The 23,405-nt window shown below is 37.7% G+C and overlaps 1 protein-coding gene across 1 annotated transcript; it reads left to right on the top strand.

Moving 5' to 3' along the window:
• The first annotated feature begins 1,944 nt into the window (after positions 1-1,944).
• Positions 1,945-16,630, top strand: LOC117402928 (14-3-3 protein theta). The gene is made up of 6 exons (XM_034004606.3): positions 1,945-2,077; positions 2,953-3,385; positions 10,687-10,810; positions 11,815-11,978; positions 14,980-15,075; positions 15,516-16,630. Exons 2-6 carry the CDS (start codon positions 3,092-3,094, stop codon positions 15,600-15,602), a joined length of 765 nt encoding a protein of 254 aa, XP_033860497.1. The 5' UTR covers positions 1,945-2,077; positions 2,953-3,091; the 3' UTR covers positions 15,603-16,630.
• The last annotated feature ends 6,775 nt before the right edge of the window (positions 16,631-23,405 follow it).

Below are 23,405 nucleotides of genomic sequence, written 5' to 3'. Positions count from 1 at the left end.
GTGATTTAACAGTTACGTGAAACAGAGATCCTTTATTCATAACGTAACAATTACTAATTTGGTATTCTTTTCTAACCACTAGAATTATGTATCAGTTTTGTTTGTTAAAGTGGCTGGTATTTTGAAAGAGCCCCAACCTTTTGCTGAAAAATACAGGAAATGAAAGCCAGCAGAACACAAAGACAGGTGTGTGACTAGGTGTGTCTTTATGATTTCACTGAAGCCTTTTTTTTTTCTCAGGATAAATAACTAATCGTAAGCTTTATTTTTGTGGGAGCTTGGGTTTTTTTAAGCCAAGCTCCCACAAAAATTAAGGTGTCTCTGTGTTACTGGTGCTTTCAGATCCCACAAAAATTAAGGTGTCTCTGTGTTACTGGTGCTTTCAGATCTGACATACTAGGTCTCATTAGCCCATGTTGCATGGATCAGTAATATTGTACTATTAACAAGTCCTGGGGGATGCCATTTATTTTCCTGCATACTTACAGGCTACCAATTCCTACCTTATTACAGCATATCTGAAAAAATAAGAAGGCTAATCTGTCAGGATCTGTTATGCACTACCATTGTTACCTCACTATGCATGGTAAGTTCTCTTGGGATTGTCTACTCGATTTCTACATCTTCAAGCTGAAAGCTTACTGAGTTTGTAAATTAAAAATAAATGACAGTATCGGAATAGCATTGCAGGTGCTGTACAGTATTTACAATAAGGTTACACACAGTTAAACAAGTTATTAACAACAGCTTTTCCGGGTAACTTTCTGAAACTAGTGAGAGAGAAAAAATACCAGCTATCTAGGCACCTTTGCTGAAGGTCTCGTGGTCTGTTCAAGATAAATAATGATCTTTGATTTCTGAATATGTGCAGATATAAAAAGGTGCATAACATTGGAATAGCATACACTGTGGTCAGAGCAGAGCATGGGAGGGAAACCATTTTATTTAGATAAAGCAGCCTCGCTGGTGAGTTCAGACACTTGACGTCCATGTGGGGAGAAAAAAAATATATAAGTTTAATGGATCAATGCACACCAAGTTTACACCAAACTGTGCCTTCTGTCACATGTAGATTGAACAGAGAGCAAACTCAGATGTTGTCATATTTTGCAGACGAAAACATTTAAATGTCCAATTTACAGTTAAAAAACAGGGCAAGGAAGTGTAACCATATAAAGATGTGATACGAAATTAGCCAAGTTAAAACAAGATGTGGGGGGTACTGGAAAAACATCATACTTTATTTTAAAAAAACGTCAAGGGGAAGGACACAGTACAGGCATGATACAACACACTCAATATATATTTAAAAAAAAAAAACTGTTAATGACATCAGCTACTTTTTTTGTTGCTTAGTATTATCTCATAGTCTGTGCATGTGATTACTGAGTGTGTAGATCTATGAAAACGTGGAATGCCAAGTATTGTATGTGTGGCAATAGCCGGTATGACCCTGAATGTATACGAGAACAACTCCCTCACCATGGGGCATGAATAAAGCATGTACTGGCTGTCACATTTTAAACAACTGCAACACACTGACTTGTGAATGGAAAATGGCAGCGCATTACTGAAATTCCTGACAAGGAGGGAGGCTGTCAGGCCTGCGTAATTCATTACATTAGTTTTCGCCAACAGCACGAAAAACTTACAGCGGCAGAATTGCGTAGTGCCACGCCCGGGTCTTCTAATTCTGCTGCTCAGTAGTGGCTTTGGTGGTGGTATGGGAAAAGGGGGAGGGGGGAGGGGGGAGTGGAGGGGGCAAATTACCATAGCAATAGTGACGTTTTCTCCCTTGTTCTTATTGGAGGAAACCCCGTGGCCCCAGCCGCAGCCTACCGGCCACTCGAACCTATCCCGTAGTGCCCGCCTCCATTCCCCGCGCTCTAAGCTTATTGGGCAGCAGCCTGAACGATGACGTTCGAATAGGGGAAATTTTGCTTCTTATTGGGGGCCGTGTACGCCTTGGCACTCCTAGTATATCAAAGTGTTCGGTTGAGACGGGAGGGTTCTTTTTTTTTTTCCTCTTAGCCCGGCCAAAGCGGATCAATTGGAGGAGCGAACGGAGACAGAGAAGGTTAGTCTCATGTTCATTTTGTTATCTTTCCAGATTACACTATTTAACATGATCGGGGTTACGGCACTAGGAACAAATATTAAAACAGAGGACAGCTTTATTCAAATAAGGCCAGAAATCATGACTGGTCAGGTTTTTACTACAGTGTAGCGGCACAGTTTTTGCCGCATCCATTTTGTCAATCAAAAATTATCCCGGCAATTGCTCTTCCCCTACTCAAAGAAGCCGCCATTTTCTATAAATGTGTATGTCTAAATAATATATTTAGTATGTTATATTTTTGGGTTATCTTTGTCGTGGTTTGGTATGAAATGTGAAGTAGACGGCGAGAGAAGCACCTCAACCTGATTTGGAAGGTGATACATGGAAGGGACCTCGAAATAGGCATTTGCTGCTGACTGACACGGGTTACAGTGTTAATATTAGCCGTATTGCTTTGATACATAATGGGTGTATGTTATGGATTATCTATTTGCATGTATTTAAGGTGAAAATCGTTTGCCGAAGTCAGACACTTGTTTTTTTTTTGTATTTTTGTGTGTTTTTTTTTTTTTTTTGGTACCTTTTCCGGCTACAGATTCTGCTGCACCGCATTGTGAGACTTCAGTTCATTATAATTTATTGGACATGTATGTACATCTTGTTTTCGGTGTGATTCAACACGGACCGACATGAATTAAATTAAGTTACAGTTAGCGAGATCTGCTGTGGAGTTGTCTGATGGCATAAAACGGGTAACAATTCAATCTGATTATGCAATCGAGTTGCTCATCTCGCAATATATAATGCTTTATTTAACAGTTCTTATGTATCTTGGTGCCTGTGTTTCTCTTGCTTAGTACAACGAACTGATTGTCTTTTTTGTTTCCTTTTAGGATTTGAAGGACTGAAATTTCGCTACGTCTAGACTGCTCAACGGTTTGCAGACGATAGTTATCTTATTTTGTCTCTCGTCGCATTTTGAAAACTTTTTTTGTAATTTAATAGTAACAAAAAAAAAATAACTAAAATATAATGGATAAAACAGAGCTGATTCAGAAGGCAAAGCTTGCTGAGCAGGCCGAGCGCTACGACGACATGGCAGCTTCAATGAAGGCGGTGACCGAGCAGGGCGCCGAGCTGTCCAACGAGGAGAGAAACCTTCTCTCGGTCGCTTATAAAAACGTTGTAGGTGCCCGGAGATCCGCCTGGAGGGTCATTTCCAGCATCGAACAGAAAACCGAAGTCACTGATAAGAAACTTCAGATGGTGAAGGAATACCGAGAGAAGGTGGAAGCCGAGTTGAGGGAGATCTGCAATGATGTGCTGGTGAGTATAGGTTTGCTCTGGAATTACCGTAATGTCTAGCGCGCTGGGGTGCGGGTACTGTCGGGAGAAGTGTACCATGTGCCACTTGAGCCAAGTTAAGACTTGGGTGTTGGCAATAAAATGTATAGTGTAACTACTGTATGTAATAACATCGGCTGCAGAATTCAAGTGATTTGTGCAGCTTGATGAGATTGCACAAATACGATGTTAGGTTTACTTTGACATGTTCATATCAATAGATAAGTACTCCCAAAAGAAACTCGACTCTTAGTGTGCTAATGGTCAGTGCTTGACACAGCGTATATTGTTTGAAGGTGTTTGTCCTACCAACGATGCAGTTTCCGTAAATGTATGGGACGTGCATCGTTGGTGGACTTTGACATTGCTGCAGTACTGCCATGGTGATTGTTGATTTTGAAATTCAACAGCATTGTTTTATCTTCCTTAACAATCTGTGCACCATTCATCTCCTGTGTCTGCAGTATTGCTGCAGGTGCACCACCCATTTGCCTTGGATCAATAAATGTTTTGCTGCAGGAATGTGACTGTAATTCACCACGAGTTGAGTTGATGTCCATAGGAAAGGAGGGGTTGGCTACATGGCGCTGTTTCAAAGTTGCGCTCATGGGGATATTTGGTGGCTTCACAATGGACCAGACAGCAGTGGTAGAAATTCAAAATGCCTTTTGGATCTGAGGTTCAGACTTGTAAAGAATCAGTTTGATGGGAAGTGGGTGGCACAAGCCAAAATGCCTGTAGCAACACCCTTCCACAAAACTTTTTTTTTTTTTTTTACCATTATGTCCGTCAATGTTGATGGGATGCAGTTTGTATGTGTGTATATATGTGTATATAATATAAATATATATATTTATATTATAATCTGCCTGTCTCCTACAGTATTCAGTAACAGTGCTAGGTCTGTGAACAGCAGCTCTGGGTGAGAATTTTAATTCACAAAGGAACTGAACTCCCCACCCACACACATCTGCACCTTTTTAAATGGAAAGCTAGTTGGTAATCCTAAACCTGTAATTTTGACCAATCTCTTCTAGCAGGTAATCTTGTTTTAATAATGGAATAAGATGTTTGCGGTGAACTGTGCAGGTGGTGTTGGTCAGTTTAGTTAAGGTGTGTTTTAAGGGTGGAGCTGGAGTGACTAGGTGTTTCAGGCCTTGTTTGAACAGTGCTTTGTTCTGCCCGAGTTTAAGCTGTATAGACATTGACTGAGCTAAGATTTAACACTGGGTGGGGGGACCCCACTGTCTAAACTGAGGATATTGCCTTGTGTGTGTGTTGCATAACCACTTTATCACTTCTCTCTATCAGGCTGTTGGACAGGTACTGCTAGTTGAAAGACAGTTTGAATATTAAAATACTTTGTTTTCTATTAGCTGTGAAGTGTTATCACTATAAAGTAGATCAATGTTGGGAGTAAAATACAGAAACTTTTTTTTGTATGGCAGAATTAATTTGGTTAAGGCATTGGAATACATTTTCAAGCTGTATTTTGGAATAATTATTGTTGCACTAACTAACTCCTGTATTGTTTTGCAGGTTACCTTATACCATAGATATCTCATTACAAAGAAACGGATATTGATGTAAACCTTTTTATTCAATTCAAAAATAAATGTCTGAGTCATAGAGGAAAAAAAAACAGATGCGTCCTATTCTACTAACTGCAAACTGAATCCTGCTTCCACATAACCGGCCCCTGGAAGGGGCTAGTTCCTCCCTCCTGTCAAAAATGGGGAGGGGGGGGGTTGTGTGATGTCACTGAAATGATGCAATCGAGGGCCCTTTCAGTATTAATGCATGGGCTTGTAATAGCAGTATACCATGCTGTGTTTATGAATTGGGTGGGGTTTGCCTATTTCAAAGCTGGGTGGAATTTTACCTGTAGTTTTGTTATAACCCAAACTGTTTTATATAAAAAGTTAAGCCAGTCCTATTTCTGTTCATTCTCTTTCAAATTAAGTTTTTTTTTTTTTAGCTGCAGAACAAGTCATTTGCTGGGTGTATTTCAATATGAAATTTAATATGAATTTTCATTGCAATGGTTTAACACGCAAAATTAGTTATTTTTTTCTGTAGAAGTTCAATCTTTTTTGGTGATTTTTGTAAATCAGTCCTTCCTGAGTGCATGTTGACATTGTCCCAGTAGGAAGGGAGAGAAACCATGCCTGAGAGCACTGATACTTAAGTTATTTGCAACATCCCCCCCCCCCCCTTTTTTTTTCCTCTCTAAAGTGCCGTTTTGTGTAGGCGACTGACAGTGCCATCAGGTAACTGGAAGAAAACGTCCTGGTCCCAGCCTGTCTTACAAACTGGAACAAGATTGGTGTATCTGTGGCTCTGGGTGCCAGTGAGTGTGGTTGCAATCAGGGGGTTGCAAGCTAGAATTGCCACTGTGCCAGGCAGGCTGGAACAAGATCCTTTCATGCAGCACATTTGTGGTTGTCAGTGGCGCACAGTGGGGGGGGGTACTTTTTTTTTAGTTTCTCAATTGCTGGCAAGAAACCTCATGCTGGCTCCTAGGTGTAGCTTTTGGATTGGTGTGTCGCAGCCCATATATCTGCAACTTACCAAATCCTGCTGCTGTATTGTACAGGTAATGGGTGGGGATGTATATTTGGTAGAATTGAAGGAACAATTTAGCTTTAATCTGTAGCCTGTAGGGCAAACATATTTAAATTGTTGGCTTTTAGAGTTCTGTAATAAGTAAACATTACATTTTATAGTCTAGTTTTAGTTTTGTTTTTTTCATGACAGGAAATGACCTTGTTATATGGATATGTATAGCACACATACATCTGGAGAAGCTGCTTCAATTGTGAAGAAACTTGTTTTGGACATTCTTTAGCACAAGTTCATTAGAGCACGAGTGTCTGTCAATCTTACATTTTCATACAGTGGATGTAGGTCATGGATCTACCTTTTTAAGTCACTGATGGCTCCAATGTTGTATTTATAGCTGTGGGGTGGAAGTCACTGACCTGCTTGTTACGTTTTGTTTCCTTTTGTCATTTAAAACCGATTGTATTCAGGGTGGGAGGTGTTGCTGCATTTACTGGCCAATATTTGTTGGTGGAAGCGTTGATCAGTATGTCTCACTGTAGACTTGCAATTTTCATAATTGCTTTACTTTGTCAGCAATTTCCATATTTCAGCACCTGGAACAGCAATGTTAATGCTTTCTAATATTAAAGCTAAAGTGATGCAGTTAATTGTAGTATTTGGTACAAAAGTCATTGGTCTTTAGCACAAGTTAAGGTACCTGTGTCTGAATCTGGCAGTATGAAGGCACTCAGTCTCTCAAACAGTTTAACATAGGCTATGTTGGCATGGTTTATTCAGTTCTGCTGAAGCTTGGTGTGGTGTTATTGGGTATCCTTGTGTGTTCTTGTAAGTCTGCCACTGATGCATCAGGTGTTTTCAGTGTCAAACAAATTATAATGGCACTCTAGACTTTGACTAGTGACCTAATTTTGGCTGCCATATTGTATTCATGAACTTATTTGAGATACTGGCTCGTGTGTCCACATTAGGGGTGCTAGATTCTGTTTAATTTAATAAATGTTAACTTTTAAATATATCATTTTAAATGTTAAAATAAAAACATTTTGAAAAGACGCTGTGTAAGGGGGGTAGTATGTGTCCCCCTCTGTGCGGTCTCCACAGCAGGCGAAAACTGGAAGTCAGCCATCTTGGGGGAAGTGCGTTAGCTGGAAGGGCTCTGAGCATTTTAAAATAAATAGCTTTCTATAAATTACCGCAGATATGTCTAAGTAGGTTTGTTACATTGGCTTTTCTAATTTCCTTAAATGCAATTGATACCTGTTAATCCATTCATGTATCTCAATCACAACTGAGAAGCGTTAATAGTAAAATTGTTTTTCTTCTGTGAAACCACTAAATGGGCTTTTAAATCGTAAGTCTTACTTTTTCATTTAAATGCCGAAGCGACTCAACTTTAATTCAAATAGTTACTCCATAACGATTAATAGTGTGTCCAGCAAAACGCTTTTTTTCATTATAGCTTTAATAGATTAGTCGCTTATTAACATGTTGCGATCTCTTTTGTACATGAAAAATGAAGGCTTGGCCTATTTAAAAGCCCATTAAGTTGTTTGACAAAATAACAATTAAATCAAATTACTAACTTTAAGCTGTATACAGTGCTCACCCTTTATAACGCTATAGTGGGGAGCCATAGTTACAAGACGGTGCTATTTGTGTTCCGCCTTAAGAGTATGAAAGGGCTACTGTAATGGCATTATGGAGCAAATGGGAGCCACGACCCTACTGTGTTATAACAGATTCCGCACTATAATGAGGTGCATTTATAATGGGTGAGCACTGTATCAATAAAGTTATAAAAACAGTGAAGCAATATGAAAAAATAGCATTGGCAGTACGATAATGGTCTTTTGATTAGATGGCGAGCATTAATTGCATTTACAGAAATGTTATGCAGACTCATTGTTCCAACAGTGCTAAAATCCAAATCGCTAATCCTACTTGCTGTATGAGACAAGAACTTGTTATGTTCACACCAAACTGACTTTATTCCAATTACGGTATCACATTAATTCAAAGAATCAATATTCTATTTAAAAATAATATACTAATAGCAATAGTATGTACTTGTCTGACTGGCAGCAGTAGAAAAAAGACAAAATACATTAATGGAAGCAATCTTCTGTTTAAAAAAAAAAAAAAAAAAAAAGTGCTCGTCTGTCCCAGAATAGCAAAAAAAAAAAAAAAATCACACAGCCTTCTGTAATCTGGCTCAACAAAAGACATTATCCTCCACAATTGAAACTGGTTGCGTGCCATTTGCAATTCTCAGTAATCAACAGTGTTATGTTTTCAGCCCGAATTGTCGCATTTCCTAACGTTTCGTTTGCCTGTCAGTGCCCCACCTCCTCCACGCTAGATCCACCTTCATAGAAGCAGACTAGTCACGTTACTAAAAGCATGCTTTTGACAATGGTAGGAAGTAGTAAAAAGAGTAGCTGCTTAATATTTGTCCTGCACATTTGACAGTTTTAAATGATTAAGCAAAATTAAAAACTTTTGACTCTTTACTAATGTTTAAACTCGAAACGATTTACACCCATAGTTTGCATCAGATGTCCCTTTTAACATTATTATAATACAAAATACAATAACAGAATTTCTATCTGAACTACGGTTCATTACTGTTAACGTTTTATGTCAAAAGCAAACATTTGACAAATCCCTGACTAATTTAACTATCCTACTAAATTCAGCTTATTTTTACATAATATTGCAATATAATTAGGACTTCTGTTTTTTCAGGTTTTATTAATTGTATTTCGGTGCTTTTTTAGCTATTTCAGTTATGTAAAGTGTTTTTTTTTTTTTTTTTAAGGAGCTTTTGTTTTTAATATACTGTATGAAGTTAGTGTTTTCAGTTAGTTTCCAAAATGCTTGAGCTTTTTTTTTTTCTGTCAATATGTATAGTAGTAACTCGACAGTACTTGCACACTTAAGTTGTACATTCTTTCCTTTGCTGTCTTCCACAACAAAATCCCTATGGTCACGGGCACATTCTTCTGGGGTTTTTGTGTGGAGGCATTTTTTTACATTTCGCCACAATTCTGTTTTAAATCCTCCGTATCTTAACTGTAGTACACCTTTTGAATCCCGCTAACAAGCTTCCATCCTGATTTGTAATCTCATTTTAAATCTCGCAAGCAGTCTCCAATAGAAATGTAGGAATGTTCTGTCACTCGGTTGGCGTTTTAAAGTGTTCGGAACGAGTCAATGATAGATGCAGGTCAGGAAGGCGGGACATTGCCCAGCAGCAATGTCCAATGTATTTATTTTTGTAGTAGGTTTTATTTTTTAATGGGAAATGTGAATTAACCATTTCCACAGTTGTTCCAGTGTTTATTGGCAGTCCACAGATTTCTTTTCTTTTTTTTTTGTATTGGGTTTTATCAGAAGCCCTACATGTAATCCAAATACAAGATGCTTTGAAACAAAAGATAATCGGTAGATTAATAGATTAAAAAAAACAAAAAAAACTATTGCCTTAACTTTTAAATCAAGAAAATGTGAATACAATAGGCCTACTTCTGATTCTGATGTCCAACACCAATGTAGAGGCCTAAAGTGTGTATCCTAGCAACGCGCTAATCTACTGTACTAGCACTAAAAGAAGCGCACGCTCAAGGTTTCAATGCTAACAGGCAACAGGAGACTTCAAACTGGGTTAAAATTTGATGCATCAATTCACCAATATGTAATCAAAGCTTGGGAAATGAAGGACAGATGATCAATATTCGGTGCATCGATATAATTGTTGCACCCCTACAAATTGTGTGCACAACCATAGTCGCCAGGTCAACTCGTATGGTACAAAAGTAATTTTATAAACGTTGCCGCATTAATGGCTCATAAGAGATTGAGGTAGCGACAGCATGTTTGCCGGGTTATATAATTATTGCATACAAAATGTGTTGCTGACCTTTACATTGAGACTTAAGTAGGAGTTGACCTTTAGAGTGCAATGACTCTTGAACTGTACCAAGGATGCTACCATGTGACATGCACCCAATTTGTTCATTTCAAACTTGGTTGCTTTGTATTTCTTATCCTTGTACTAGTTAACCTGTACAATTATGTAATTCATTGTTGCCAAAGTTTTAACAAAAAGGGGCATTATAGTTTTTGGGACACAGACGGCTATCATGCTGCCAATCAGCATTTGGTCTGATTTGAGTATGGGGAGGGGGGTGTACTAGAATTTGTCAGTGTTGTCAATTGAAATATCATTCAAGCTGTAATCCAGCACCGACCTGTGTTGAACCCTTTGGTTTGATTGCATTTTGAATTAAATTGGAACTAGTGAATGGGAACCAATCCTTACAAACTTAACTACAAAATGTTACATAAATCTAACTTGGTTCTGATGCATGTTGCAGAAGAAACAATTGATAATTGTCACAGTGCTAGCGCTCTAAAATAGGAACCCTGTCTAATTGAAACATTGTACAGACTAGTTGCACTCTAACAATTGAAATGAATGTTTGTTCTCTTTTAAACCCAAATGTTGTAAATGAAGGTAACACAGTGATACATGTGTTATGGTAATTATGATACAGTAATTACCATAACACATGATACATGTGTTATGGTAATTACTGAACCAACACAAGCTCATGGTTAGTATTGCAATAGTGGTTCAAATTGATATTACTGATTAATATGGAATATGAAAGCACACTGTTTTGATAAGCGGTTTTACATTTTTCCCCACGCTCTAGGGACTGCTGGACAAATACTTAATCGCCAACTCTACCAACCCAGAAAGTAAAGTCTTCTACTTAAAGATGAAGGGAGACTACTATAGATACCTTGCTGAGGTTGCCGATGGAGATGCCAAGAAACGTAAGTAATTTTAGATGTATACTTTGGTGTTAATGTAGACACAGTTCATACAGTAGATTTGACAACGTCAAAAGACTGCCATTTTGGCGTCGGTGACCCCAGAGTTCAGAGGGAAACAATCTCTGAACTACATTGCATAACGATCACTTTCATTCTGGAACGCTACCTGTGAGTAGTTTGACTTGCTCGCTGTGGTACTCATTTGGGGGGTAGGGGAGATCAGTTTCAGCTGCTGTTCTCCTGTTTTTAAGTGTGTTTTTTTTTGTTTGTTTTTTGTCCGGTTTTCATTAGTGAACAAAACATAATTCTTAAGGAGTTAAATAGAAACAGTATCTCAGCCCTGTCATAGTGTGGTTGGCACTATTTTGATCTGTGGTGGTTACAGTACTTGGTAACTGAGATTTTATAGCTTTAAACTGCGGCTTGAACACAATTCTGAAGACCTTCTGTAAACAAGAGAGTTAATTATAAACCAGGTTAAACACTTCTAAATTAAGGTAATCTTGAAGCCTTTAGCAAGATTGAATGCTTGTGTGATCAGTTCTAGAGTATATAAGCAGGATCACATGGATGCAATTGACTGCTGTTTGGTTCTCCAAGTGTTCCCCCAAACTGATTTATTTTGCAAGTCTACCTAATGTATGTGATTGGAAACATAGGTGAGGTGGACATGAAATCTGTAAGTCCCTAAGAAAATGTCTATTTGTAGGCTAATGGCTCCACCTAGCTGGCAGACCAGAAACTGATTTCTGCACCTTTTTGATTCTAGTCGAGAGCTTTCTCCCGAGGGGCAGCTAGACAAGACAGAGTTTTGGTGGTTTTATATATATATAAAATCTATCTCAATGGTTTAAAGCACTTGTTTTTGTGTGTGTGTGTGTGTGTGTGTTTTTTTTAAAGACCCATCCTTCAGCCTAAAAAAAGTTAACCCAACATTGACACCAACTTCCTTGATAAATTCATTGCAGGTGTTTTTTTCTAATGTGATAACTTCTGTTTCACAGAGACGATAGAGAGCTCTCAAGGAGCCTACCAAGAGGCATTTGAGATCAGCAAGAAAGACATGCAGCCCACGCATCCGATCCGCTTGGGTCTGGCCCTTAACTTCTCTGTATTTTATTATGAGATCCTCAATTCTCCAGAGCAGGCTTGTACATTGGCAAAAACTGTAAGTACTGCAGTTTGAAAATTAAAGTTGTATTTTAATGGGTTATTTTTTTTGTGAGGGTGAAGCAAATACGGTGCTATAACCTCTTCAGACCTGCGGGTCCCATGTTTAGTTTTAGTTTACCCAATAAATGGACTTCCTTAAGGTGAGTTGAAAGATGTGTCAGTACATTTCTACATTCACTTTTTTTTGGCAAGATATCCCTTTTAACCCTTTGCAGTCCATTTATTAAGTGCGTGTTAGGCGCGTCAGGTCCAATTTATTTTCACACGCGCAGTTAATTTTAGACGTGCTGTTTAAAAGTGTTTTTTTCCACAATCAAATGGGTTTAAAAGGCACTGCCTATCAACAAAGCACTCACTAGGCATCTCCAGCCCGCCCCACCCTTTCGTTCGCTATAGCTTTCACATATGCTAAGAAATAAATAATAATAATAATAGTCGTACATAACGATCGATCATCTCCTGATCACTCATTTTATCACCAAACTCCTCAATAATGCGATCCAAGTCATTATTTTATTACTATAACATCTCAAAAAAGCTCTGCAAATGTCTGTGTTCTTCTGTGCGCTGATTCAGTAACAGGCAGCTTGTTTCCTTATGGCCTCCATTATCAGATGCCAGGGGCAAGTATGACTATTCATGAGAGACGCCCTTTTTTTTTTTTTTTGGCTTGTCTCGGCTCCTGTCGCTCCCACTCGGCCATTGTATGGTTTTCTCGGCTTTTTCCGGCGAAAAAACAACTAGAAACCCGTTTTTTGCGTTCTTTTGATGTCGGACAGGGTCCGACATTGGACTGGATAGGAATAATTGCAATGTCGGACCAGGTCCGACATAGGACCGCAAAGGGTTAACACTAGAACCGCTGAGATTTCGGACTACATACAACCACCGCACCCGCAAACTGTACGGCTCCACTGCTTTGATATGAAAAACAATTGGATACCACTTAATATTTTTATTTATGAACATCATACATAACATTTTCAGAGCAGAAACACTAATTACATTGAAAATTTTAACTTATTTTTTCAAAGAGCACAATACATAAACATGAAAAACTGTAAAAGTAGACTTTACGCAATAAACTTGTGTAAACAAGTGTAGAAAGCTGTATGCACATTAAAATTATATAACAAGTAACTAGTTATAAAAATAGCATAAAACAAATAACTACTTGTGCAACGTGAAAGCACTTTGAGTGAAACAGAGTTCAAAGACTGACTTCTATTGCAGCTTTCTCGGTACAATCTATGCAGAAAACACGCTTTTTCAACTAACCAGTGATTTTGCCACAGACTGCCTTTTTACAAGAGGTGCAGGCATCAAAAGTTCTGTTTTTATTGCATTTAGCAATCTGGCAATCTTATTCTTTGTGCCAGTGGGCACAGCGCTGGCTGAAGGTTGAGGGGCATATGAATTCCGCTGACTTGTGTCTGATCAAAATGTTTCTGCTGTAGCTCTAGGGCTAGCTGCAAAATGAAGTCCCTCCGAGTGATTTGTGTTGCCAGTGCACTCCTTGTACAAAACCAAAGCGTTGATGGCTGCCAGGTCCAAAACATTATAAAAAAAAAAAAAAAAAAGCCACAGGCCACCTGCGAGTACCAGCTTTGACAGAACACAGCTGTGCCATTTGATCCAGTATATCCACACCGTACTTTGTAAAATGCAACAGTCTGTAGCTTTTGTTTGGCATCAGTCCTGATGGTCACTGATTTTGTGCAGAGAGCTTAGAATAAGCACATTTAATTATTTTATTTTTTTTACGCCTGTACACACAGTTCTGGCACAGTTCTGCCTGAGGAGTGCAGGAGGGCTCGCACGGCTTGATCTGTTGGTGGTAATTCTATTCAGAGGACAGGCAGAAGAGAAAAAAATAGCGTAGCTATATCACACTGTATTGTGATTCAATGTGTATTTTGTGACAACTGCTAATAAAATGTGATGTGTAGAATGACTTTCATTTAGTGTTTCAGCACTCAACAGGAGTATATAACATGTTTTCACAGTGACGTTGATTTTATTACAAAGCCCAGACTAAAGTCGGCTATATTGTATTGATATCAATATGCCGCATGAACTGCGGGTCTGGCGGTTGAAGCAGCAAGTGCTTATAACTTATTCATTTTTATGATTCTGCAGCTGAAACACCGTATGGGTATTTAATTCAAATATTTAGTAACAACGGACATGCACAAGATATTCACATACGCAGAGATATTTGAATTGCAAAAGCAGTTCAAAAAGTGGTTATGGCGGTGCTAGTGTTAAATCAGGTGTAGGTAACCTTGGCTCTTCAATCCATTCTGTTGGAGGTCAACTAAATAATTAAAGGAGTGGTTGGAACAAAGTCCTGCAGTGGGATGGATTGGAAGAGCTAAGGTTGTCTATCCCTGATTTTTAAAGGGATAAGCTTGTCATACTTTAGTGTTGCCAAAGAGTAACAAAAACACTGTTTTAATACAATATAAACCACACCAGGAGATTCCATAAAGGCTCAATTTAAATGAATTTAGGTTCCAGCACCTAAAAACCTAGTTTTATGATTTATACTCAAAATCCAAACATCCATTTACAGGATACAGGGACTGAGGAGGATAATTAATATTGTGGACATACTAATATATATGCTACAAGATGCTGTAACGACTTGTCCCTCTTACTAAGTACAGCATTTTCAAATATGGAGGTTGGTTTAAGTCAGTTATATTTCTGAACCATTTATAGCTGCGTTTCGCAGCTCCTATTTTAAATTTTGCAGTACCTTCATGCATGTGAAGATTCATGTTTGGACAAAAAGCTGATCAACAATGGAAATTGTCTTGTGGAGTATTCCCTTGTCCCCCATACAGCACACTGTAATAAAAAAAAAATGATTCTATAATACAAACTAGACATTTGGGTTCACAGGAAGTTTAAGAATGTTTACCTGTTTGGTAACCTTGAAAGCTTGTTTCTTTTTTTTGACTAGTTACAAATTTTACCGTTTTCTGTCTTAGGCTTTCGATGAAGCTATTGCAGAGCTTGATACACTGAATGAAGACTCATACAAAGACAGTACCCTCATCATGCAGTTGCTTCGAGACAACCTTACAGTAAGTGTTACGTATTTTATTTTACAGTCTTTCTTTTGAAACCCAGTCAATAGGGGTAACTGTTACCTAAAATACCATTTATTTTTTTGCAATGAAAATCTATATTTGGGCATTCACTTGTAGCAAAGGTTTTAAATAAATGTAACCCTCTTTTTTTAAAAGATGACTATCTGTTCAAACTTACATTAGGAAAAGGTACACAACAACCCTATTTGGAAGTACCCGAGAAATTAATTACTACCAGATATACATTTTCACAAAACAACCTGAAATGTTGTATTTCTATTTGATTCTCATCAGGTTAATGATATTCGTCCTTTTTAAGCTGTCAGTTAACTTTGGCATTTGGAGATCCAGTAAGAATATAAATGTGTACAATTAATATGAAGTGCCCCTATCAAAAGGAGGAAAATGCAAGTGTTCTTTCCTTTTCTTTTCAGTTATGGACGTCTGACAATGCAGCAGACGAAGGGGATGCTGGAGAAGCTGGTGAAAGTGGAGAAGCAGGAGAAGGTGGCGAGAACTAAAGTGCACATGGGGTCACCTCCCCCCAACAACAAAAAAACCTTTTTACACGTCTCCATTCCTTATTGCTCCACTCAAAATTCTTCTAGCAATGAAAACCCATCATTTATTGAATAGCTGTGTATGGAAATTCAGCAATTTTAGTATTCTCTCACACTGCAGCTTGTGGGGGGGAAAACTCCATTCCTTGGTTTGTGTTGATTGTCCTGGCCTTCCTGGTTTTGCGGTTACTGCTGTAGAAAAGTAATAGCTTCACTTTATATAACATTAAATAACTTCCATAAAAAGTAAAGGACTAGTGTATCTGATATTAAAAGTATGGAATCCAATCTTAGTGACAGTGGTTTGATTTCTGGTCCTTTTTTATTAAGTTGTAGTTGTAGATTTTCATGGGGGGGGGGGGGGGGGGGGGGGGGGGGGTAAAAATGACAAGCCAAGGTTGTCCCTTCATAGCCTTTGTTGTACCCTTTGGTTTTATGAAAGGAGCTCTCCGAGGTATAACCATCAGCCTGACCTTACATATTATGCTGGCTTATTTACAAGGCAACCCATCTTTTCTGTTCCGTGCTGCTGTAGGGGCCAGTGTCTGCTTAAACTGGGGAAGCGACAAGCATTTCACACCCAGATGCTGTCATTGGTTTCAAGCCCTCAAACACTCCTGCCTAGTTCTGATTCACCTCAATGTGTAACATTGTAGCATGTCTGAGTAAAAGGATGGCACTTCCTTAAGACCAACTTTATTATTATTATTATTTTGTTTTTTTGTTTGTCAACATGCATGTCCGTTTTAAGTACACTGGAATGTTATCAATACTACACACCAAGTATCCAATTTGGTACTTTTTTCAATGCAGGGTTGTGCACATGTATGAGGGTGTTTGGTCTGTCCAGTGATTTGTTATTAGAGATTTGGACCACTGTTGTGTTTTGCTAATCATTGATTGTAGTCCCCAAAAGCCTTGTGGAAATATGTTTAATGCCCTATGTAACAGCGATGTAACATGAAATAAAATGACGTTTTATAAACCCATTGGATGTCTGTCCTGTATATTCTGTTTTGCATATCATTTCTGAAGAAGTCAACCTTTGACATGTTTTTTTTTGGGTGGGGGGGCGGGGGACAGCGCTTTATTTGGTGGATTAAGAATAAACAAACTTTTATTTGACTTGTCCACACTACATAACTTGGCTTATCTGTTGCCGTACATTCAATACCTAAATCTAAGCCTTCCCAGAAGAGAACAAAACATGTTGTGGTATTGGCTTAAAATTTGATAACAAACCAATTGTATTTATTGGTGTAGTAACAATTTGCTAACTTAATTTGGGAATTTGTTACAATAAGTTGCTGTACCTGCAGAGCCATGTTGCTGTAGTAATTGCAGTTTTGTCTTTTCTTGCTTTGCAGAAACTGAAACGCAGCAATTTTTACAAACAATGCAGAACGCAAGGAGTCTGCACATGCCAAGCATTTCCTCTATTGTTCTTCAAAGGTGGTGCTCTTTGTGAAATACTGTCAAACCTCATTTATTTACATCAACATTTCAGGGGCCAAATCCAATTTGTATTGACTTCACTCCTTTAGGCGATCAGGCATTCATTTTAATGCACGATTGTTAATTTTAAAATGATTGCAACTTAAAATAAATTAACAGCAGTGGGAACAATACATTTGAACATCAGTCTGAATTAATTGAGTATTAAGATAATAAGATTTGGGAAAATAGGTTATTTAAACTCTGTGGGAATAGCTTCATTTAAATAGCCAGCCTGGAATGTGAAGAAATTTCCCAGATGAATTAAAATGAATGTAAATTGGGTCACCAACTAATTAAAGCTGCCTTTTGATAACGTGGAATATAATTAAATAGATTACAAGTCAACTGAAATAAGCTAATATTTCCAACATTATTGCAATATATTGTGTCATTAATCAAATGCATGGTCTTTATTTTCAAACATGTGGTGCTATCTGTTTACAATTGTCTTCCATAGTTTAGCTGCCTAAATTGTATTTTGTACTTCATCAGAAAGCAGGCATTGGCTCCATGTCACTTTTTTTTTTTTTTTTTTGGTCATAACACTCAACAGGAAACCAAAGGGGGAGCTGCGCCTTCACTTTTAAAAATAGTATAAATGCACATCAATGCAATGATCAGTCACATAAAAGCTGAAATACATGTTCAATTGAGACCTCTAACTGTTGCATTTTATAAAAAGAAAGGGCATACAGGACGATTTCAACTATTTAGAACAGTACTAAAAATACTAGCCTGAACTAAATTAATTTATACTTTATTTGCTGTAGTTTTCTTTGTGTGCAGGCGTGTCTGCAACGGTCCATAAAAATATACCAACCGTTAACGGCTGCTGCTGATAGGGAAATTCAACCCAGTTGTCAGATCTTAAAATGTTACAATGAAATTCAGCTTCAACATGGACACTAATTCTGCTTGAGTGTCAAAAGCTCTATGAAATACACACACATAGAGGCCACTGATGATATGATGTTATCAAAACATTAATCTACTATTTTGTATTGAGCTGTAGCCTACAGCAGCCCAAAATGAGCACCCTGACAATACTTAATCACATCAGTATAATTTGTGTGTTATAACGTATTGGTAAAATAACCAGTTGTACACCAATCGGGCAAAAGATATGAGCCAAAATCCAGACTAGTGACTAGATGGGAATTTGGCCTACTCTTAGATTTTCTTAACTGGTGTATATGCTACCAGTATTGAAAACAACTGCATTTCATCAAAATGCGATTGGGATTACTGTGATCCAAATTTTGTTTTGGTAATCCGATCGCACTTTTAGTCACGATTAAATGTTTCAGTTGGGTTTTTCAGAATTTAAAGAGGAGATCTTTGATCCAAAATACCAGGATTATTGTGATCCTACTGCGGAGGTGGATTTAGCTTTTATAATACATATTTATTTAAGTTTTGTATCCGTGCAAGTAAAAAGGAAAACCCGTATTTAGTGGTATAGCTTTAATAAAAATTAAAAGCATTTTATTTTTTTTATATATACATGATGTTGAACTTTTTTTTAATGCGTGTTTGTGTGCTATGTAGAAATAAAGTTGTGTGTGGGGGGATTACATATTTATTTCATATTACATATATTAATGTGTACGTCAAAAGTATTTATTGGAGGATCCTTCTAGAAGCAGTTCTTTACAATGGCATCCCTCACTGCCAATCCACCAAGACGATCCGCCACCCCCCATATCTGAAGATTCATTAGCCTTTCCGTCTAGATCTGGTACCCGTGACAGTTCACAGGAAAATGTATGTTAAGGTGTAAGAAAGAGGCGCCTGTATCGCACTACACCAGTAGGGGAAGGCGGCAGTCAATATAAGACTTTATGGTGGAATGGGCACAAGCCGAATACGTCTGGCAGAGGAGAACTTTCGACTGACAAAACTGAGACAAGTTGAGGCAAAACTTCACATACGCCTCCTTAAAGCTAATCTGAGAGATGCTGGACTCTCAACGGATGAAGATGTCTAAAAACACATATTCCTTTTTCAAAAGTTTTATTTTTATTCAGTTTAGATTTAGTTATTTATTTTCTAAGTAGGCAGAAATACAGTAACCATTATTTGCATGTGTTATATGTGCACTAACATTAAAAGATTTTTGTTTAAAAAAAAATAGAAAACAAAATAAAAAAAGTTGTGTATTACTCATTATTACCACAATCTTATTTATTTTGTTAAATTAGGTTATATCATAAATAATTGCCTCTTAAAAAATAATAATTAAAAAAACTATTAAGGAATAGCTACTTAAAAAAAAAAAACTGGATTTCATAATCATGATTATTTGTTATCTGGATAAATGTAATCCAAAAGTGACCGGATCGAAATGAGCAAGATAAAAGTAATCTCGATCACAAAATATAGGATTACAAAATCCGGATCACTGTTATTCAAATTAAAAGTTTTGAAAAAACAGCCCCAGGTGATTCAGAAGTCACTGGACTTGGTGCAGTATCTGTACACTTCTGTGCTTATCCATTGATACATGTGTGGGATATCTGGTTGTATACGATGTTTAAACAATTCTGTTTGCATGCCTTGCTTTCAGGCAGTCCTTTCCTTTAACACCTTCTTTCCTGCCATTAACCAGCTGGCTGCATCCTTACTGATTGGATTGCTTTGCAGACAGTGATCCCAGAGACACTGATGGGGTGAAATGACCTTGTGCAATAGTGACAGGCTACCTAAACAAAAGGCATGCAGCCTGAGAGCTATATTGTGTATGGCACCAGGTATCATTTATGTTTTTTCAAAACCACACGAGACTGATAGAGAATTGAAGTGCACGGCAGGTAAGATTTATGGTATTTCCTTTAAGGATGACACTCCAGAAAACAGGTGAGCTGACTTTCAATGCAATTCCACAGGCATGGGGGTTGCTTTCTTTCTCTTTTTATCATTAGCCACGTCAGAACTGGTCCCCTACACCATTGTTTTGTATTAGCTTGTTTTAACTTCAACTGAGGTTGAGAACCACTCTTCCGGGTGCACTTATACTTCCTATGGCAGTCTCATGGTATCAGGGTGGAGGAATATACTGTATAGGCTAAGTCTTCCCACAGTGTGGTGCTTGAAAATCTGCATATACCCAGATTAAGTATCAAAACAATAATGCAAAGAATTAAAAAAAACAACACCACAAATGAGACCAGTGATCATGTTGCTAATGCTAGATAATGGCTTTCCTTGTTTAGCAGTCCTGTAGCACAGTTAAAGGTATCGCCATAGGATCTACATACTGTTGCAGCCTGTTATACTTTTTTTTAGTTCTCCATCTTCTGATTTCCTTTATCTCTGTAACTGCACCTCTGTGCTGCAGCTTTGGATTAATCAACATGTTGGGTTTTTTAAAGAAATGATGGTTGTTTGTTATTTAATACAAAGGCACGACTGAAGTAGACCTCAGCAAAGTGCGTGGTTGCACTTATCTTATTTATTAGATAGGTCTGCTGCTAAAAGGTTATGAATAGATTGCTGTGTTTCTCTAATCTTGCTAATCACATTATATTCAAAGCAAATGTAAAACAAACCAGACAGTGTACAGGAGCAGATCTGGCCTTTAATCAATTTCCTTTTTTCACCCTTAACAAATGATGGAGATGTGATGTAATTCATATCTCTTAATGATGGAGATGTGATGTAATGCGTATCTCTTAATGATGGAGATGTGATGTAATGCGTATCTCTTAAATGATGGAGATGTGATGTAATGCGTATCTCTTAAATGATGGAGATGTGATGTAATGTGTATCTCTTAAATGATGGAGATGTGATGTAGTGCGTATCTCTTAAATGATGGAGATGTGATGTACTGCGTATCTCTTAAATGATGGAGATGTGATGTAATGCGTATCTCTTAAAGGATGGAGATGTGATGTAATGCATATCTCTTAAATGATGGAGATGTAAATAGCATGTTTACACAGATAACCATGAATTAACTAAAATAAAAGAGGATAGGATAGCGTCTCTCTTTGTTTCAATTTGGCAAATTTGTCAACACTGTTTTAAAGATCACTCATCTCCAGTACAATTATTCAGAGAAAGTGGATTCGTAACTAAATATACTACGGTGTTTCCCTTGTCTGGTGAAATTAAAAAAAAAATGTAGAGAGAGATAATTCCATTCTAAATACAGAAATGTATTAATTTTCTCAATAACAGTGTAATTCAGCGCTTACCCTGCATATTAACACCCCGCCTCTGCTCACGAATGATTGGACAGCTGTCACATCTAAAACCAATTCCAAAATGTTTTTCGAATATTATAACAGCAAGAGAACATTCAAAGAGGAGGTTAAATGTCTAAGAGACACAAATGTCAAAATCATAGATGAAGAAAAAAAAATAGCAAATATATTAAATGATTACTTTTCACAGGTTTTTACAAAGGAGGACACGGACAACATGCCCCACGTCGACCTGTTCCTATCCAATTTTAAATAATTTTAGCATAACAGAGGCAGAAGTGTTAAAGGGACTAGGAGCTCTTAAAATAAACAAATCCCCTGGGCCGGATGAGATCCTCCCAATAGTACTCAAAGAAATGAAAGAAGTTATTTACAAACCACTAACCAAGATCATGCAACAGTCTCTTGGCACAGGGGTTGTACTGACAGACTGGAAAATTGCAAACGTAATACCGTTCCACAAAAAAGGGAGACAAAACCGAACCAGGTAACTACAGACCAATAAGCCTGACTTCTATTATATGTAAACTTATGGAAACTATAATAAGATCTAAAATGGAAAATTACCTATATGGTAACAATATCCTGGGAGACAGTCAGCATGGTTTTAGGAAAGGGAGATTGTGTCTAACTAACCTGCTTGACTTTTTTGAGGATGCAACATTGACAATGGATAATTGCAAAGCATACAACATGGTTTATTTAGATTTCCAGAAAGCTTTTGACAAAGTCCAGCTCAAAAGATTAATTCTCAAACTGAGCGCAGTAGGGATTCAAGGAAATGCATGCACATGGATTAGGGAGTGGTTAACATGTAGAAAACAGAAAGTACTGATTAGAGGAGAAACCTCAAAATCGAGCGAGGTAACCAGTGGTGTACCACAGGGATCAGTATTAGGTCCTTTGCTATCCTAATCTACATTAATGATTTAGATTCTGGTATAGTAAGCAAACTTGTTAAATTTGCAGACGACACAAAAATAGGAGGAGTGGCAAACACTGTTGCAGCAGCAAAGGTCATTCAAAATGATCTAGACAGCATTCAGAACTGGGCAGACAAATGGCAAATTACAGAGAAAAGTGTAAAGTATTGCATGCAGGCAATAAAAATGTGCATTATAAATATCATATGGGAGATACTGAAATTGAAGAAGGAATCTATGAAAAAGACCTAGGAGTTTATGTTGACTCAGAAATGTCTTCATCTAGACAATGTGGGCAAGCTATAAAAAAGGCTAACAAGATGCTCGGCTATATTGTGAGAAGTGTTGAATTTAAATCAAGGGAAGTAATGTTAAAACTTTACAATGCATTAGTAAGACCTCACCTAGAATATTGTGTTCAGTTTTGGTCACCTCGTTACAAAACGGATATTGCTGCTCCAGAAAGAGTGCAAAGAAGAGCAACCAGAATTATCCCAGGTTTAAAATGCATGTCGTATGCAGACAGGCTAAAATAATTGAATTTATTCAGTCTTGAACAAGAAGACTATGCGGCGATCTGATTCAAACATTCAGAATCCTAAAATGTACAGACAATGTCGATCCAGGGGACTTCTTTGACCTGAAAAAAGAAACAAGGACCAGGGGTCACAAATGGAGATTAGATAAAGGGGCATTCAGAACGGAAAATAGGAGGCACTTTTTTATACAGAGAATTGTGAGGGTCTGGAACCAACTCCCCAGTAATGTTGTTGAAGCTGACACCCTGGGACCCTTCAAGAAGCTGCTTGATGAGATTCTGGGATCAATAAACTACTAACAACCAAACGAGCAAGATGGGCTAAATTGCCTCCTACCGTTTGTAAACTTTCTTATGTTCTTATGTTCTTTCACTTTTCATGCGGAATACCGTGAACGGCCTCTGCTTGCTTATGATTGGACAGCTGCGTAAAACTTGGCAGATATCTGACTCTCCTATTGGTTAAATTTACTGTCAGTATCTGCAATTTAAACAGACACAGATTATGTCCCACACAGCTAATTTATGATCTGGCTACAGCAGAGAAAATGCAGATATTCAATTGGTTGTATCGTATCGCAGAGGCCCTTCAGGAAAA

This window comes from Acipenser ruthenus, chromosome 5 (genome assembly GCF_902713425.1).
Source record: "Acipenser ruthenus chromosome 5, fAciRut3.2 maternal haplotype, whole genome shotgun sequence".
Taxonomy (NCBI): Eukaryota; Metazoa; Chordata; class Actinopteri; order Acipenseriformes; family Acipenseridae; genus Acipenser; species Acipenser ruthenus.
The sequence above is the reverse complement of the archived record's forward strand: the minus strand, read 5'-3'. Positions and strand labels throughout refer to the sequence as shown.

Bases quoted from the DNA above. Each gene is read 5' to 3' on its own strand.
- LOC117402928 (XM_034004606.3), top strand. From the start codon at position 3,092: ATGGATAAAACAGAGCTGATTCAGAAGGCAAAGCTTGCTGAGCAGGCC. The intron at 11,979-14,979 runs GTAAGTACTGCA...TTTCTGTCTTAG, and splicing joins CTTGTACATTGGCAAAAACT to GCTTTCGATGAAGCTATTGC. The intron at 15,076-15,515 runs GTAAGTGTTACG...TTTTCTTTTCAG, and splicing joins TGCTTCGAGACAACCTTACA to TTATGGACGTCTGACAATGC.